Source organism: Eutrigla gurnardus (assembly GCF_963514095.1).
Source record: "Eutrigla gurnardus genome assembly, chromosome: 23".
Classification (NCBI taxonomy): domain Eukaryota; kingdom Metazoa; phylum Chordata; class Actinopteri; order Perciformes; family Triglidae; genus Eutrigla; species Eutrigla gurnardus.
The window spans coordinates 19625673-19644730 of record NC_139934.1 but is presented as its reverse complement, the minus strand read 5'-3'; the positions used below and the strand labels follow the sequence as shown (position 1 = coordinate 19644730).

The following is a 19058-nucleotide window of genomic DNA, read 5'->3' as shown; positions in this document are numbered from 1 at the left end:
GTGCGCCGGGCAACGACTGGTGTACGAAAACTAGGGCCCGCTGTGTCAACAGCAACACTTCCATCATTAGTGCAATAAAAAAAAAAGACACCAGTAAAAGACAACAGAATCAATAAATAGTGTTTACACATAGAAAAACTGAGTGTATCAAATATATCCATATACATAGTTATCACTGTGTGGTTGTGAGTGTCTTTATAAAACAAGGACATTATTTCCAAGTAATAACAAAGATCATAAAATGATCTTGCACATGACATTACACTGGAAGTATTGAAAAAATGTGAAGCAGGCAATGGTAGCAAGGAAACTGGAAACAGTGAGGATTTTTTTGTTAAATTCAGGAAACTTAATGAAGATTCACTCCAAAACAAATGTATTTTGGTAGTAGTGTTAAACACTTGCACGCACGCGCACGCACACACACACACACACACACAAACACACGCACGTCAAAAGGAATATGTACAAAATGGAGATTGTTTGTATTTACATAAAACAAAACAAAATTTTAAGGAGACATGATTCCAATGCAGCCTATGCCTAATATAGGCTGATACAGTAAATAACATCACTTCAACTTCCCTCCTCGACAGAGAAGGAAAGGGCATTAGGAATAAATTCACTTGAAAACAGGTCATGTCATTGCACAGATGCATATCTGCTGTTGTAGGCACCATGGGAGAGACTTCTATGAGCATTGATTTTAAATACCACACAAAAAAACAGTGTAAATGTGTGATGAACAAGAATATGAATGCAGTGGGATTTAAAAAAGATGAATGATTTGCGGGATGTACAGTATATTCCAAACAAGCTGATTGCTCCAAGTTCCTGGGAGGAAGTATTTAAGAAAGGCCAATACTTGTGTTTCCATGGGTTTGGCAATATGAATTTAACACCGTCATAAACAAATTCACTCATCATATTCTAGATTCAAATGGGATATCATTATTGCCTCTATGTGGGAAGCAAAGAAAGAATAAAACAAAGGGTAAAACTCAACTTTTTTTTCTTCTTCATGCTTGGAAATGATCTTAGCACACCTTTCTTCGGCCACTACCTAGTCAGTGGCTAATGGAACAACCCTCTCTGTGGATACTACATGCTTACTGCTTTCAGTGAGATGATATATGGTGAGGAGATGAAGGAAAGGAAGAGGAGAGAAAATTGGGGGAGGCCGAGTGCCTATGCTCGTTAGCCAGTTAGGTTAGGCTAGCTTGTTAGCATTGATTTTGCAGCCATCAGCTGGTCAGGTAACTGTGTAGTTCTCTGGAGTTGATGCTCAGGACCACACCCGAATGGTTGCCTGGCAACAAGAGGTAAGAACATAGGGGACAAAGACAAACATACGGTGAAATGTCACATTCATACTTTAAATGCTGTTTGTCTTGGCACATCACTAACTGAATATAAATAGACGAGTACAGAAAATGTATCATGTAATTTGTTTGCTCACATGCACAAACATCTTCTTGTTTGCATGCTTGTAGTACTCATTAGAGCATGACATTTTTCGGGAATTCCCGCGGGTCACGTGATTCCTGTGGGATTCCCGCGGGATGGGAGTCAAAGTTTTATTAATCCCGTGATTGGGACGGGATGGGAATAAAAATCAACGGGAGCGGGCAGGAGCGGAAAAGCCATTAATAGATGATGATTTTCAGCCGTGTTAAACAACCAAAAGGACAGACACGTCCATTTTTGTAGTCATCTTTCAGTGAGCCAAAACTATTTTGACTCGCATTAGCAAGTCAAAAGAACTACACATCCAACAGTGCTTTGACTTCCGGCCGGGCCGGCCACTACCGGAAGTTAAATGCGCGGAGGGAGGTAGAGGCGATGAAGCCGGGAAGCGAGAGCTGCAGACTAAAGTCCGACACAATGATCCGTCGGTGAGATTAACTGACTTTATTGGGAAGTCGCAAATATTGCATAGATTCATGCGAGTTGAATCTGATGAAAAAAAAAAAAAAAGGAGTTGGATGGGAGTGGGAGTAATTTTGAGTGGGAGCGGGATGGGAGCGGGAGTCATTCTACAGGAGTGGGACGGGATGGGATTTTTTTTTTTACTCCGGCCCGGGATTGGGATGGGATGGGATTTTTTCTCTGGGAGTGGGATGGGACGGGAGTGAAAATCCACTCCCGTGTCATGCTCTAGTACTCATGCCAGTATTATTTTATCATATAATACATTGCCATGTTATATCATAATACATGAATATTATTTTGATATCTGTCATGTGATATATTATACAGTTTATAATGTCATCATAATTCATGACATCTTATGGGATATCATATAATACGTCATGTCAAAAGTAATGTCTAGCCTAACATCACTTTTGGAATGAAAGGCTTTAGTGACCACGGGCAAATACTAATTGCATTATCACATCAGACATGTTAACCATAATCCATGATACATTTGAGATAGTTATTAACTCTTATAAATTACCTTTAATTTAGTAATCAATTACTACAGGTAATGACTTAATTTAACCCAATGAATTAACAGGATCTTCTGTTTTGTTAAGTATTATGGAACAACAACTTATTGTTATGATTTGAATGTGTTTGCAAATGAGGGTGATGACCATAGAGTTTAGTTCAGTTTAGCAATCGCAGTGATAAGGAGTCCTTCAATACCTAAATTAGGTTTTAGTAGCAGTGGTTAGTGGTAGTCCTTATAAGGGCATGGACGGCAAGGCTACCTTCTGTGTTACCTAGAGTCTGCGAGTCCAGGTCATCGTCGATGAACTGCTCCCCCTGGATAATATGCTGGGTGTCCTCGCTGTGATTTACGGGGCTGGTCATCTCCTGCTCCTTTTCATTGTGCATCTGAGCGTAGACATTGCGGCTGCCTGGGAGCTTCCTGAAAAATAGTAGGGGATAAGCATCCTCAGTCCTAAGCCAAGGACTGTGGGATTTGTTGTTTTCGTAAGATGGGGTGGAGATTTGCACTGCATATTTTAAATCAAGTGAACTTTTGGTGAACATTTGTGTTTAGGACACAGGGAGGTGCTCCGTTTTAATTCACAAGATGTTTCACAAAGGTAGATGTACATACCAGGAGGAGCTAGCTAACATAGTGTGACATTATGGAATAATGGAACTTGACATGATTTCAAAGTATGAATAGGAAAAATGTCATGATGGAATTAAATCCATCCATCCATCCATTCTCTTCCGCTTATCCGGGGCCGAGTCGCGGGGCAGCTGCCTTAGCAGGGACACCCAGACTTCCCTCTCCCCAGACACTTCCTACAGCTCTTCCGGGAGGATCCCAAGGCGTTCCCAGGCAACGTAGTCACTCCAGCATGCCCTGGGTCTACCTCGGGGACTCCTCCCGGTGGGGCATGCCTGGAGCACCTCCAGAGGGAGGCATCCAGGGGGCATCCGATACAGATGCCCGAGCCACCTCAACTGGCTCCTCTCGATGTGGAGGAGCAGCGGCTCTACTCCGAGCACCTCCCGCGTGATGGAGCTCCTCACCCTATCTCTAAGGGAGCCCTGTGAAGGAAGCTAATTTCGGCCACTTGTATCTGGGATCTTATTCTTTCCGTCACAAAATGAAATCATACTCTGGAAAAAATAAAGGAATAAAATAATCTATAGAAATCCTGTTATGATCAACATGAATCATGAAAAAATAGAAGAGTGATTAGGCTAATTAAAACAAAGGTGTACTTCCTGAAGATGACGGAGAGAGTAGGAGCATCGTCAACTAGCTCTCCAGAGTCGGATAATATATGCTCACAACATAAAATTAACTTGACTGACTAAACAAGAGACAAGACAAAGTAGAAGAGAAACCTGTAATGGAACCTGTCATCTCCAACAAGCTAGTAACAACAAGTGAACCCAGAACCTGCTTCTAGCTATGGGTGCAGATGTAATTTGATATCAATGTTCACAATTTAATGACTTTTATTTACGTAATACAGTAATTTTAGATAATAAAAATTGTTATTTATATAGCGCCTTTCAAGGAACTCAAGGACGCTTTACATTGTGACAGGTGGGACATACAACCAAAGAGTCATACACACAAAGAACACAAAAAATCTAGGGGCCAAAGGCCTTGGTGAACAGGAACGTTTTGAGAGCTGATTTGAATGTGACCAGGGTGGGGGCATTGCGGATGTCAAAAAGATGCAGAAAAACATCATTTGTTACCTCAAGGCTAGATTATTGTAATTCCTTACTATCAGGCTGTTCCAATAAATCCCTTAAATCTCTTCAGCTGGTCCAGAATCCTGCAGTACATGTTCTAACTAAAACTAGAAGAAGGGATCACCTTTCTCCTGCATTACCTTCTCTGCACTGGCTCCCAGTAAAATCCAGAATATAATTAAAAATCCATCTGCTCACTTACAAGGCTGTTAATAGTCAGGCACCATCATATCTTAAAGAGCTCATTAAACCCTAATGTCCTACTAGAGCACTACACTCTCAGAGTAAAAGGTTACTTGTCATTCCTAAAGTCTCCAAAATAAGAGGGAGTGCCAGAGCTTTCACCCATCAAGCTCCTCTTCTGTGGAACTATCTTCTGGTTCTGAAGGCAGACACCATTCCCACATTTAAGAGTAGGCTTAAAACTTTTTTCTTTGACAATGCTTAAAGTTAGGGCTGGGTCAGGTTTTCCTTGAACCAGCTCTTATTTATGCTGCTATAGGCCTAGACTGCCGGGGGATTTATTTATTGGTGACACACTGAGGCTCACTCTCTGTGTATGTTCCCCGGAGTCCCTGTGCTTTCTCGTCTTTCAGGTCTCTCTGGACCATGATCCTGACTGCACCGACACTGTGGTCTTGTTTGACTCTTACTGCTAGTATTTTTAAGGCGGCTGACTATTGATTAAAGAAATTGACTAAAATCTGCATCTCTACTGTTACTAACTCGACTCCTCCCAGGATTTACTTCTGGGAGTCTGGCTGTGTTTTCTAGTCAAGCAGAGTCCGCTGACGTCCTGATCGATGCAGACTGCTAACTGGCCTGATGATGGAAACACCTTATTGTCGCTCCACCCGCTACTGTGTGACTGCTCAACAACTACTGACTTTTGGTCTAAGGCGACATGGTTGGGATGGATCCATCTCGGCATGGCTGTGCCTGCCGCCATGGACTATGACTGTTGAAACTATTACTACTGTTAATACTACTACTACTACTACTACTATACTACCAACACCAAATGCAGATGGAACCCATCTGCACTTTTTACCTGCATACTTGTTTCATTAATTTATATGAACTTCATTTTTCTGAGTGTGTAGCAGTGAAATGGACCCTAGGTAATTTCCACCAAGACATCCAGCCAAACACCCCCTCGGAAGCATTTTTAGCGATGGTCAGCAGTGGTCAAGATAGGGCGATCAGCCGAACGGCTTGTAATAGCGCGATGGAACATACAGTATATCTCATAAATTTCCCCACTAATAATGCATGGAATGTTACCAAACTTCTGCAGTAGTACACAGCAAGCGGTCAACGCCATTGCACTCACGGAAAGTTGGCTCTAACGTTGGTTTCGATAAGTGCAAAGTTTTTGTTGCAATCTTGTCAATATAATTTAATGTTTAGAATAAGAATTGTTGGAAGAAAGCCCACTCTTCGACTTTTTGTTGGCATGTTGGCCTGTGTGTCTGCCCGAGGGTTCACAGAGCAGACGTTAGCAGCAGCTCAACATGGGCGAATCAGAATAAAAGTGCTTTGACTTGGCGTGGAGCCCCAGTGTAGTGCTAACATGTCTCCGCCGGTCCCGTCTGTTAGCTGCTGGATTAGCGCGCGCTTTAATTCTGTTGTTTCTGAGTTAACCAGTTAGCAGGCTGTGGTGGGAGAGAAGTGCGTGTGCGCGTGTGTGGTGGGGTAGGGGGGGTACTCCGTGCCGATCCAGCCGCGGTGAGCAGAGAAACGTGCACGGTGCGGGCCGGCAGATGATCAACGCTGGCGTGTCGGACTGCATCAGGTCTGGGCTGAAGACCCGCGGGCCAGGTTTTTTGTCACCTTTTACCGAGTCAAACTCAAAGTAATGTCGGTACTTCCAAGCATTAAACGCTGCATGGTTCTGCTCTCTCGAGCCGTATCTCTTGTTGATCTACACGTCTGTTGTTTACCACTGTCACCGCGCCACTCATATGCCATATGTCTCACAAAACAAAATCACGCAATTGTAATCCCTTAACTTTACTAGTTACTTGAAAAATAGTAATCAGATTACAGTAAGTTACTTCTAACCCGTTACTGCCCATCAGTGCTGACTTTACCCAGTTGTGTTTATTTCATGCAGGTGGTGTAAGACCCTGATACATAGCCTACTAAAACCAACAAACCAACACAGAAGAAAGGAGACAAGATGGGTACTGCTTTCATTTAGAAATTCAAAATGCAGGTCAGATTAATTATTAATGCTTATCCTTAAGTATAAATACATTTTGTCTGAAGGAGTTTTTCATAGTAACTACCATCTGTTTTAATACACAAAATAGGAAACTATATTGAAATAATATTAATCGGTTCATCATTTAATCTTGCTTAGAGTTGAAGGACATGAGAATACATATGGCTGTTAATAATGACTGTTAAAATTGTACTAATTGTAATAATCCCCCCCCCTCCATATAGCATACTTTAGGTGGTGTCTCCTGCAGTAAAGTTGGTGGCAGTTAGAAAAAAGGTTCCCTCGGTCACCAAGACTGTGTTGGCCACCAGGGTACCAGATAACCATCTTACCCAGCCAGACCAGTTCAGCAGCTGCAGCTATTGTCTCGCTGCACCTCCTCCTTCACTGCTGCTTTGTTGACAAGAAGCTTTCTCAGTAGACTGGACCACAATCCTTTCCCAGGGTATTGTCACTCTTAATAATTTTTATTTCATGTTTATTATTTTTTATCCACCATTGCAATATTATTGCGTTAAAAATCTTTGTAAGAAAATTATGATAGATGTGACAAAAACGTTTTTTTGGTATTTGGTATATTAAAATATATATAATACGGTACTATAATGATGGAACGCTGGCCTGCGCTGTACCACTCATCTCATTGACCTCTTCAAATCCAAAAATAGGAGTTGTCGGCCAATCACAATCATTTTGCCTTCAGAACTGCCTTAATCCTTTGTGGCATAGATTCAGCAAGGTACTGGAAACATTCCTCAGAGAGTTTGGTCCATATTGACATGATAGCATCACGCAGTTGCTGTAGATTTGTCGGCTGCACATCCATGATGCAAATCTCCCGTTCCACCACATCCCTAAGATGCTCTTTAGGATTGAGATCTGGTGACTGTGGAGGCCATTTGAGTACAGTGAACTCATTGTCATGTTCAAGAAACCAGTCTGAGATGATTCGCGCTTCATCAATGTCGCAGCAGAAATCGAGACTCATCAGACCAGGCAACGGTTTTCCAATCTTCTATTGTCCAGTTTTGGTGAGCCTGTGCGAATTGTAGCCTCAGTTTCTTGTTCTTAGCTGACAGGAGTGGCACCCGGTGTGGTCTTCTGCTGCTGTAGCACATCCGCCTTAAGGTTCGACGTGTTGTGCGTTCAGAGATGCTCTTCTGCATACCTCGGTAACGAGTGGTTATTTGAGTTACTATTCCCTTTCTATCAGCTCGAACCAGTCTGCCCATTCTCCTCTGACCTCTGGCATCAACAAGGCGCCCACAGAACTGCCGCTCACTGGATATTTTCTCTTTTTCAGACCATTCTCTGTAAAGCCTAGAAATGGTTGTGCGTGAAAATCCCAGTAGATCAGCAGTTTCTGAACTACTCAGACGAGCCCGTCTGGCACCAACAACCATGCCACGTTCAAAGTCACATAAATCACCTTTCTTTCCCATTCTGATGCTCGGTTTGAACTGCAGCAGATCGTCTTGACCATGTCTACATGCCTAAATGCATTGAGTTGCTGCCATGTGATTGGCTGATTAGAAATTTGCGTTAACGAGCAGTTGGACAGGTGTACCTAATAAAGTCGCCTGTGAGTGTAAGTGTGCTGTGTGAATAAGTGTGAGTTTGATGGGGCAGAACAATTAACAAAACATTATTGAATATTTCATGAATTTATTTTTACTGTATTGAATATTATATATAATATCACAACACAGTGAGAATGTCTCGAGAAGTTTCAGAATGAACAGGATGTTGATTGTTGTTTACAAATACTGAAATAAAAAAAACATCTTCATTATGCTATTTTGTGAATTCTTACTTTAAAGTTAGCTAAACTAAGGAATGTTAATGCATTTATTTAAATGTGACTTACATTTATTGAGTTCCTGTCAACTTTATTGAAGTGCATTTCACTAAGATACTTCAGGTGAAGTGTAATACAAATTTCAAGTGATGCCCACTTGTTTTGGTAGAATATATTAAGTTAATATGACTCAAAGTATTTGAGTTGTAACAGCTTGATTTGAATTTAACTATACTGAGATATATTAAGTTCTCACAACTTCAAAAAAGTACAGCTCACTTAAATATAATAATTTCACACTACTTCACACAATTAAGTTTGTTTACTTACTTTTCACAAGGTAATCAGTTTCCTAAATTTCTTTAAGTAAACTCAACTTGTTAGAATTTACAGTGTGTGGAGAGAGAGAGTTCCAGCGGGTGGGGAGCTGCCGCACACTCTGTCCCCAAAGGTTTGCAGTTTGTTGCAGGGGATGGAGAGCAGACCTGAGTCTGATGACCGCAGATTCTGGGATGGGTTATGTTGGTGGAAGGAGGTCAGATAAGTACTGGGGGGCAAGGGTATGGAGGCATTTGTAGATCAGGAGAGGTATTTTGTATGTATGATGCGTGACTTGACTGGGAGCCAGTGGAGGTGGATGAGTGTGGGGGTGATATGCTGCCAGGGTTTGGTGTGGGTGAGAACCCAGGCAACTGAGTTCTGCACATATTGGAGCCTGTCCAGGGTTTGACTGTAAACCCCAAACAGGACTCCATTGCAGTAGTCCAGTCTGGAGGTGATGAGCGAGATAAAATAAACAACACTGTGATTTCAGTGTATGTAGTGTTTGATTTTCAAACACTACATACACTGATGTACACAAAATGTGTTGAAGACGGGAGGAATCTCGGTGTCTCATCGATAAATTACACTACTTCTCTCACATAACCTGTCAAGCAATCATCGCATTAAGTAATAAATGGATGCTATATTCATCGATCAACACTCAACGAAACTGACAACATGTTCTTCTTACACCGCTTCCTTTCCTCCTATTAATAATTTTCATGATCCGGATAAGTGCAGTGCAAACTCTGAGTGCACCTATCCCCATCCTGCATGTCTTTGGACTGTGGGAGGAAGCCGGAGAACCCGGAGAGAACCCACGCTTACACGGGGAGAACATGCAAAGTCCACACAGAAGGAACCCGAACATGACTCGGGAATCAAACCCGGGACCCTCCTGCTGTGAGGCGACAGTGCTACCCACTATCCCACCGTGCAGCCCTTGTCTAAAATATGAAAGAGTTAATTACTGATAGACTATGTAGGTCCATCCACTAGAGGGAGTCACAGAGGAAAATCCCTGGACAGTTTTCTTTCCTATTTATTGGCAGAGTCAAAGTGACAAAGTCATAAAGTGCATGCAAACAGTACTGCTATGTTGGACATATGATACACATACAGTTGTGTACATTAATCATAATTCATCAACACATATCATCACTTGTATGTGTCCAGCCTAACTAGACTTGCCTCGTTCTTGTTTTTTTTTTTTTTTTTTTTAAATGTTTAGTTTACCTTGTTAATTTCAAGGTTAATTCAATGGTAATTGTGTTTATAAAAGTCAGTTGGGATGGGATATAGTCCTGGGATTTTGTTATTTGACACTTTACATACCAAAAATCTTGACATGGCTCACCTTTTGAACTTGTAAAGGATGAAGGAGCCGGTGGTTATGATGCTGATTAGGAAAATGACTGCTAGAGCCCAAACACCTGGACCTCCAGCAGCTCCATGGTAGCCTGGGGTGATGATATACACAAATAAACATGCATCATGTTTGCACAATGAGAACACGATCCTAATTATAGGCAAATCTAGAAAGTTTAGTCAGAAAGAGAAACATTTTGAGTCAACTGCAGGGACAGAATTGGTAGGAAGAAAAATGTAATGTTTTTCTTGAGGAGTTATCCCACAGAAAAAGTAAACTTTAAAGTCAGTGAAGGATGATCACAAAGCACAGACTTAAACTGATAGGATTTGGGTAGTTTGGAAACAGGAAAAGAAAAAGACAAAGGAATCAAAGAGTATTTAGGTTTAGCATCCATACAGACAGCTGTAGTTTCATGAACGCACCAGTCTCTGCTGCTATAGCTGTTGAGTCATTAGAAATTAGACTTTAGGAATAAATCAATAACATGCAATAAAAAACATCAAAAACGGTGGTTTTAAAAAGCAGACTTAGACTATATGGGAAGTAATGCACAGAGTGTTTCAATATACAGTAGGTTACCTGTGTTTGGGTCAGCTAGTATCACCAGCACTTCTAGTCCTCCTCGTACCATGAAGCTTACATTTTTGCTGTTGAAGGCCTGTATGATGGTGGGAATATGCTGAGGATGAGAAAATATGTAATTATGGGGAAATTCTCTCCAAACCCTCCCTCCATATTTAAAACATGCAATACAGGGTTCCTAAACTGTAACACAGAGGATCATGGGCCACGGAAGAGAGTTAACTACAATGTTCAGCCTCACATCTTGCTAAACTCTACTGTGGACTACAGCACAGTGTGTATGTGTTTGTAAAATCAATCTTGTTTATGTACAATGTGATTTTTCCACCGGCATGGTAGCGCTAACAAACCAAGGCAACATTTAGCCAGTGTTCTGTTATTTGGTTAGGGAGGGCCAAATCATTGGAAAAACAACAATATCACTGTATGACTATATGAATTTATGTGATTATGTGTATAGTTGATAAATATAATTTAGTGTGCAGGTAGGATCCTGTCAGACCTCATGTTGCGATGAAACTGTTTTTGTACAAAGCAGTAAATCAGTAAATCTGGGTCTGTGCTTCTTTGTATTCCAGATAATGGTCAAGGGAAAATATATAAAATGTGATTCTGTCTCCAAATGTCGTAATATTGGCAGGCAAAAAGTAATTAGCTTGACATGCTTTTTTAAATGTACCTTATCTACAAACATGCTCCTCTCGACTGGTTTCCTGTCCAGTGGGAGGACATACAAATCTGCAGTAGTAGGCAGGCCTGGCTTTACTACTGTGACGAGGGTCTCCAGAGGCACACCTGTTGTCTAAGGTCAGAAATGATTAATGCTGCACAAATCAATATTTTTATGTTAAGAATTAAATGAATCAATGACTTTGCGAAATGTGAAAGTGGCCACTAGTAGTGATAAACCCACAGGTTACCAACTTTCTGCAGAGTCAATCGCTACAGACCTTCAAACTTCATGTGGCCTTCAGATTAGCTCAAGAACAGTGCGTAGAGAGCTTCAAAGCCATACATCAGCAAGTGCAAGGCAAAGCGTATTAACTGTGTCTGACCATCACTTTGTTACCTTCTCTCTCCACTTGAAGTCCTCCATCTCCCTACTCCTCACACTGTCAACCACCTGCCATAACCTGAAATCTCTCTCTCCCTCAACTCTTGCCTCAACTGATCTCTCCTCACTACCATCTGTAGAACAATTATCTCTACTGTCCACCCTGGAAGCCTCATCCACTCTGCTATCCTCCCTCTCCTCCTCTTTGGACTCCCTCTGTCCCTTCCACTCCAGATCAGTGCGATGCCCCCCCCCCCCCCCATGGCTGTCCGAATGTCTGCAGGCTTGTAGAACAGAGTTATGTGCAGCTGAGAGAAAATGAAAGAGATCAGACTATGCTGAGGGTCTCTCACACTACCTTCACCTCCTCTCAGACTTCACCTCTTGTCAGCAGCCAAATCTGCCTTCTACCGGACCAAGATCAACTCCTCTGCCAACCCCAGGAAACAGTCTCTGTCTCCAACCCCAGGAAACAGTTGTCCATGTACTCTTCCCCCCTTAGCTCTCCATCCCCTCCCCTTCCATCCTCCCTCACAGCTGACGACTTTGTAACCTACTTTACTAAGAAGGTGAAGGATGTTAGCTCCTTTTACCCTTACCGCTTTCCTCCCTCCCACCACTCCCAGCTCTGTTGACCTTACAAGCTTTACCCATCTTTCCTCTGAAGATGTCCACAGACTGGTTACGTCTAACCACGCCACCACCTGCCCCCTTGACCCGATCCCCTCCTCCCTTCTCCAAGGCATCTCAAGCTACCCTCATCAACTCCTCTCTCACTTCAGGCCTTATACCAGCCTCCCTCAAGACTGCTATAATCAAGCCACTCCTTATGAAACCCACCCTTGACAGAGCTGACATCTGGAACTACAGAACTACTACCTCTTCTTTCATTTCTTTCTAAAACTCTGGAATTTGCCATCTCAAACTAACTGACCTCTCACAAAACAACCTACTTGACTCTCATCAGTCAGGCTTCAAGACTGCACACTCCACTGAAAACGGACCTCCTCACAGTGATGGAGTCCCTCCATTCCACCAGAGCCTCATCCCTCTAATCGGTCTCATTCTCCTCAACCTGCCTGCGGCATTCAACAACGTGAACCACCAGATCATTCTTGCCACCCTCGTTGAACTCGGCATTGCTGACTCTGTGCTATCCTGGTTCACATCCTACCTGATGAATCGCACTTACCAGATAAAATGGAATGGCTGCTTATCCAAACCCTGCTCTCTCAACACAGGTGTCTCTCAAGGCACAGTACTGGGACCCCTTCTGTTCTTCCTATGTACTAGATCCCTAGGCTCTGTAATCACATCACAAGGTTTCTCCTATCACTGCTATGCGGACGACACTCAACTATTCCTCTCTTTCCCCTCCTCTGACACCCTGATTGCATCTCAGAATGTCTAGCAGGCATCACCTCTTGGATGACGGCACATCACCTGAAGTTTAACCTTGACAAGACTGAGCTCCTCTTTGCGCCGGGGCAAGACTGTCCTCACATGGACTTACTGGTCACTACAAGGTCAAGGTAAACTTTATTATCCCCCAGGGGAAATTCATGTGGTCAATAGCACGTCTCACAAAACATCACAAACCAGATGACAGAACAGACAGACAGACAAACAGTAGACACACCACATTATATGCACATGAAGGATAAATAGAATAAAACAAAAAATAAATAGTAGTACCTAAGTTACATAGGGATGAATTAAAATGCAGTAGTGCATATTCTTGGTCTGTTGTTGTACAGTCTGATTGCAGAAGGCACAAATGACTTGTGGTATCTAGTGGTCTTGATTACTCTTTGCAGGATTCTGCCATTTGACCTACTACTTCTGACAAACTTGAGGAACAGGGGATGTGTTGGATCAGCTAAAATTTGCTCCATCTTTCCTAAAACAAGTTCATTATACAGCTGAGCTTCAGATACCTGATCAACTCCAATGACCCTACTGGCTGTATTGATAATGCGCTGCAATCTCTTGTGATCCTGTGCATGCATATTACCAAAAGTGCATATTAGTCCAAAAGACAAGACACTCTGCAGAAGAGCATTGTAGAATAATTGGAGAATGCCACTATCTAATTTAAACACTCTTAGTTTCCTAAGAAAGAACATCCTCTGTTGCAGTTTCCGGCACTTGGTCTGTACACACTCATCAAAACATAGATTACGGTATAACAGATTACGGTATCTCTTTCACCACTGTAAGGAACCTCGGCGTGGTAATTGACAATCAGCTATGCTGCACCACCAACATCATTGCGGTGGCCTGATCCTGCAGATTTGCTCTCTACAACATCCGCAGGATCCGTCCCATTTACATCTACATGTAGGGCATTTAGCACGGCTCTTGGTCCAAGTGCTCATCATCTCCCGCCTGGACTTCTGCAACTTGCTCCTGGCCTCCGCAATCAAACATTTGCAGTGGATCCAAAAAGCTGCAGCACACCTTGTGTTCAACCTACCAAAATGTTCCCTCTTCCGTGACCTGCACTGGCTCCCTGTAGTAGCTTAAGACAATGGTACTGGCCTACAAGGCTGTCAACGGAACTGCCTCTACCTACCTCAGCTGGACAGCTGCTACAGCCATCGCTAAGAGCAAGTAAAGGACGCACAACAAAGTCACAACTCTTGTCTGTTTTGGCACCACAATGGTGGAAAGACCTCCCTGCCGATGTCAGGACTGCAGAGTTGCTCACCAGCTTCTGCAGGAGACTCAAGACTCAATATTTCTGTTTTTGTGTCGTCATGTGAGGCCCATTTAGACGCACAGTAGATGTACTTCCTCCACTCAGCATGAAAACAATGCAAATGGTCAATAAGGATCTTTGGTGAACACAGACTGAACACATACAGGAAAGATAGTAACATAGTATTAAATAAATAATTTGCATGGCGGATGGGTCCAACAACACAGGACTTTCAACCATGAGACTGGTGTTCAACACTGGTGTCCCAAAGTGAACCTATTGTTCTTATCCTTGCCTAAACCTAACTGCAAGGCCTTATTTTGAGCCCAAACAGGTTTTTTTGCCCGACTGACAGAAAGAAAAAAAAAAGAACAATGCTGCCAATTGAAATACATTAGTTTGAATGTCGTGCTGAGCCATATGGAATTGAAATTATTGATTTGTGTACATGGACATGAATTTTCCATTATTTTTGTGACTATTTCACAACGTGCTTTGGGATTGTGTTGTATGTACATTCACTTAATAAAACAATCATTTTAAACTTAATTTAAAGTCCTACCTGAGAGAGTTTTTTGGTGACCACCTGGCCAATGTCCTCTCTCCACTCCAGAATGTTTGGGTTGAAGTGGTCCAGGTTTGAGCTGAAACTCAGAGGGATGACCTGAAAGTTATCTGGGATTAGATAGAACAGGAAAATAGTAAGTAATTCTCGCCGTTACCAGTCATAACTCAAGCTACAGAAGGAGAAACGCACTATATGTACACAGATATGTGCTGAATGGACACGTTGCTGTCTATCATCTTGGAAGGAACATCAGTGGAGAATTTAATCTGGACATGCAGATGCACATTGTTACAATTAAAGTAGTTTGCCAGTATCCCAAAATATCTGCTGAGCATAGAAAAATGTAGAGTGTGTACATAAACAAGATTAATTTGAGCAGACTCAACTACAATCAAAATAGTTTACTAATTTACTGAAGTGGATCCCAGAAAAAATCCTACCTTTGCACAACATTACCATCTGGTTTAAACAGACATCAAAGCATTGCTCTCTTATGAAACAAAAAGCTTTCAGCTTATAGATAAAAAAGCATGCCTGTTAATAAAATGGCATAATTCATCATAATCAACACACACAAACAACAACAGATATTTTAAGTCAGTTTTAAAACAGTGGGAAAAAGAAAGTAGTTCTCAGTTGTGTCTGAATGTGCCATAGACTAACACTGCATGAAAAGTGGGATTTTCGTCAGTTAGCGGCCCTGTAAATTGCTGTGGAAGTTCAGGTTTACGACTGCAAACAGCAATTTGCAGGAAACACCGAAAACTGACGTAAATTGCCGGGAATTGACGTGGGCCTTGCTTGGCAGTTGTCCCCCCATGACCCCCCTCCCCGTAATCCTAGGGGAGGCTTTAACATGTAAATGAAAATGCTGTGAGCTATACAAATGCAAATCAGGGTAGCAGGGGGAGTTTTCCCCCAGGTGACATTTTTCTGAAAGGTGTTAACTTCATTTCATCTTCATTCAAAGATATAACTTAATTTCATATTCATTCAAAGATACACAAAACAATTTGCTTCAACAATTACTTTTAATCAGGCTTTGCCACAAAGGTAAAATGTACATTCATGCAAACAACATCACAGTCTCCTAGAGCTCAACCACTGTGCATAGTGGCATGACTACAGTGACCCTTTCTTTGGTCTTGCTTAAATGCACAGTGGATGTGTTAACCACACATCTCCCAGCAATGCGCTCAACAGGCAGAAATGATGCTGGGTATGACGTGTCTGTTCCCTGCAAGCTCCAAACTTCTATTGGCTTTCCATAAAAATGTCTGTCCGGATGGGGATGAAGCCAGGAAACTTGCGCAATAACATGTTTAAATGCAGTACCTTTTGACACAACATTAACAACTATAAACTGCTTTATAATGGCTGGTCGTAGTTCTGCTAGAGGGTCAAGGATGGGTTCATAGATCATAGATGTGTTCGAAATGCCATACTAACGTCCTACTCGTACTTAATTGTGACGTAAATTTGAGTACGTAGTGCGTTCACATACAATAGCGGACCTTGCTAAATCTACTCAACTTCCCAAAATGCATTGCGGCTGACTTCACAAGTTTTGGATAATGGCGGACGACTGCAGTGATTCTGGCGAGGAGCCCGACACAAACCGCGTACACATGTAAGTATACTGTAACATGACTTTTATGTTTCCAGCTGACTTTTAAATCGTATTGATAATGAACGTTACTTTATTGTTGTTGGCATTGTACGTTAACGTTACGAATCGAAGGTCCTGCCAGCCGGCTAGCCTACTGACGAGCACAAGCGAAGCGGCAAATGTGCCGTTTTTACCGACGTTAACTAATAATATAGTGCTTATGTTAAACCGTGGTTATATATTTACTAACGGTGATTAATAACGCCGTGCACCCTTGTCCGTTAAAGGGACGGATGCAGACACAGGGCACCTCATTCAGTGGAGGGAACGATGAGGAGACGTTCACGTTCACCGGCAGGAGGGATGCTGCTCTGAGAGGCTTCACTTAAGAAAATGTGGTTTAAATGTTATAATTCTTATATCCAGGACTGCTGGAGACTCTCAGGATGATTGCGGTAAGAATATGTTCGGTGACTGCTAGCTAAGCTAAAATTAGCAAAGCAAGCCCAAGCTAAAAGTAGCTGAAAAGCTAATAGTCCAAGCTAAAAGTAGCATAGTAGCCTTGTAAAAGAACAAGAGAGAGGAACCAGTGTAACGTTAAGTTGCTTTGTTAAGTGTATGTTGTTGGTCTTTTACAGGAAGCAGTACGCCGTCTTCACAACTCGGAGACGAATTGTAGGCGCTACGAACCGGAGCAAGGGTACGATTTAAAGAATATGCTTTCATTCTGCTGTATAAGGAAATAGATGCGTTAACAGTAGATACCGATCTTAACTGTTCATTTTGTTTTCACAGACAAACCTCGCCTCATAACGAAGCTGTGACCTCTTACTTGCTCGGAGCTTTGTCCGCAAGTCCGGATTTCTATGACGCTGATAGTGACGCCATTGTGTGTAAGTAACTTTTACTGTTTTCTTCTTCCTTGTTTTAATTTTACTGTGACTTAAGTTTTCTTATTCATACCACTCATTTAATTGTTTTCCAGCTGCCTGCAAGACATACTATGAAACGGTACGCAGGAGCTTCACACAGCCTGATCTCGCATCGCAGGCGGAAGCTGTGAAGAGGTCAGCTCGGAGTCGTTCCAGGAGAAAGAGGGTAAGACTTATTAGATTTATTAGATCCGTTTTTGGTCAATGTGACCAAACCTACCTAAACCTATTTTTCAGGTGCATTAATAGATGTGTTGTGTCCATGTGCAGTGCATCGCGCAGTACTGATTGTCTTTATTGATTGTTTTACAGCTGCTGGAAGCGAGACGGAGTGTGTTTGCTGGCGATGAGGTGGACCGTTGGAAGTGCGCCACCACAGACATGATGTCTGATGAGGAGGACGGCGTCGTTGGCTGGGTGTCTGGATAGATTGTGCGACCTCCATCCTCTCGTAGCCAGGAGCTCACCGAGCTCTTTGCGACTCTACAGTCGCGATTAGAGAAGACTCCCAAGTACAGGGCCACGCACCGCAGGCGGCTGTAAAATTGACGAAATTCGGACAGAATGTCGCCAGTTCATTTGTTTGTTGTGTGGGCAAATTTGTACAGTTGTGTGTTGTGTTGTCAATAAAGCTCTTTCTTTGAATACTTCCTCCTGGCAATTTTTCCTTTCCTCAATAAATTCATTCATATTTATATTTATAAATATATAAATAAATAAAAATAAATATGTGTGTATATATATGTATAAATATACATATATATATATATATAAACATATATGTATATATATATATATGTATATATATGTAACGGAGTAATGTTATGTATGTTAAATTATACCTGCAATAGGCGCAACACTGCCATCTAGTGGCGCGGCGGTGGCAAGGGAAAACTCAGTATGACGAAGCATTTCAATGTGGTAAGACGGCTAATTCTGTGTAGTCTGGGAAAATGTAGTTTTGAATGTTCGCACTTTATATTTTACAACGTAATGTCCTTGTCATGATTTGGGCTAACTGCTTTGAGCACAATATATGATGTTAGTTTCCAAAAATATTCAGTGATTAAGTTAACCTTATATTAAGCTAAACTAGCTTAATTGTACTAATTCATAGTGTGTATCCCATGACTGAAGATTCCCTCATCATTCCTCACTGGAAAAACGCTGTGTTGCAGAATAAAAGTCCTGTTATCCACCTGGTCGTCATCTGTGGTTTGTGGAGCAACTGATGAGCGAAGTTTCAACACGAGCCACATCCGTCACATTGGTGCCGTGACCCGTCGATTTGGAGTTGACTCTTCGCCCAGGCCCGGGACTACTATACTGGACAGCTTTTGCATTGGACTATCAGGTGGACAGTGTATTAGCAAGTGTATATTTAGCATTTAAGGGTTAAGTGGTTTCTCCCGTGTCCAATTTCTTTTTGGTGTTGATACACATTTCTGTTTGATTTTATTTTTTTGTAAATTCTTTTTTTTTGTATAACATTTGAATATGAGCTTCATACGAGATAAGACTAGTACACCTTTTACTGGGAATATTGGTAGAGGTAGGGGAAGTCCTATGGTGTTGCAGTTCAACAGTCCTGTTCTTGGAGGTGGTGTTAGTGGTGTGGGAGATGGGCAGGTTCCGGCAGAGGCTCCTTCAGTCAGTGGGGTCAGGGTTCCTTCTCAGAGTCACCACACTGCACCTGCACCTAACACACAGGTTAC

At 42.1% G+C, this 19058-nt stretch overlaps 1 protein-coding gene across 2 annotated transcripts in view; it reads right to left on the bottom strand.

Annotated features, from left to right (window-relative positions):
* Nucleotides 1-1003: 1003 nt before the first annotated feature.
* Nucleotides 1004-19058, bottom strand: part of sorcs2 (sortilin-related VPS10 domain containing receptor 2) — a 521993-nt gene continuing 503938 nt past the window's right edge. Inside the window, exons 22-27 of one of the 2 annotated variants that reach the window (XM_084003700.1) lie at nt 14797-14909; nt 11159-11281; nt 10477-10576; nt 9883-9985; nt 2715-2875; nt 1004-1309 (exon numbers count right to left, since the gene is read on the bottom strand). In XM_084003700.1, the coding sequence (XP_083859826.1) occupies nt 1245-1309; nt 2715-2875; nt 9883-9985; nt 10477-10576; nt 11159-11281; nt 14797-14909 (665 nt within the window). In that variant the 3' untranslated portion in view covers nt 1004-1244. The remainder of the gene's footprint in view (nt 1310-2714; nt 2876-9882; nt 9986-10476; nt 10577-11158; nt 11282-14796; nt 14910-19058) is intronic. The other variant, XM_084003701.1, reaches the window with a different exon arrangement.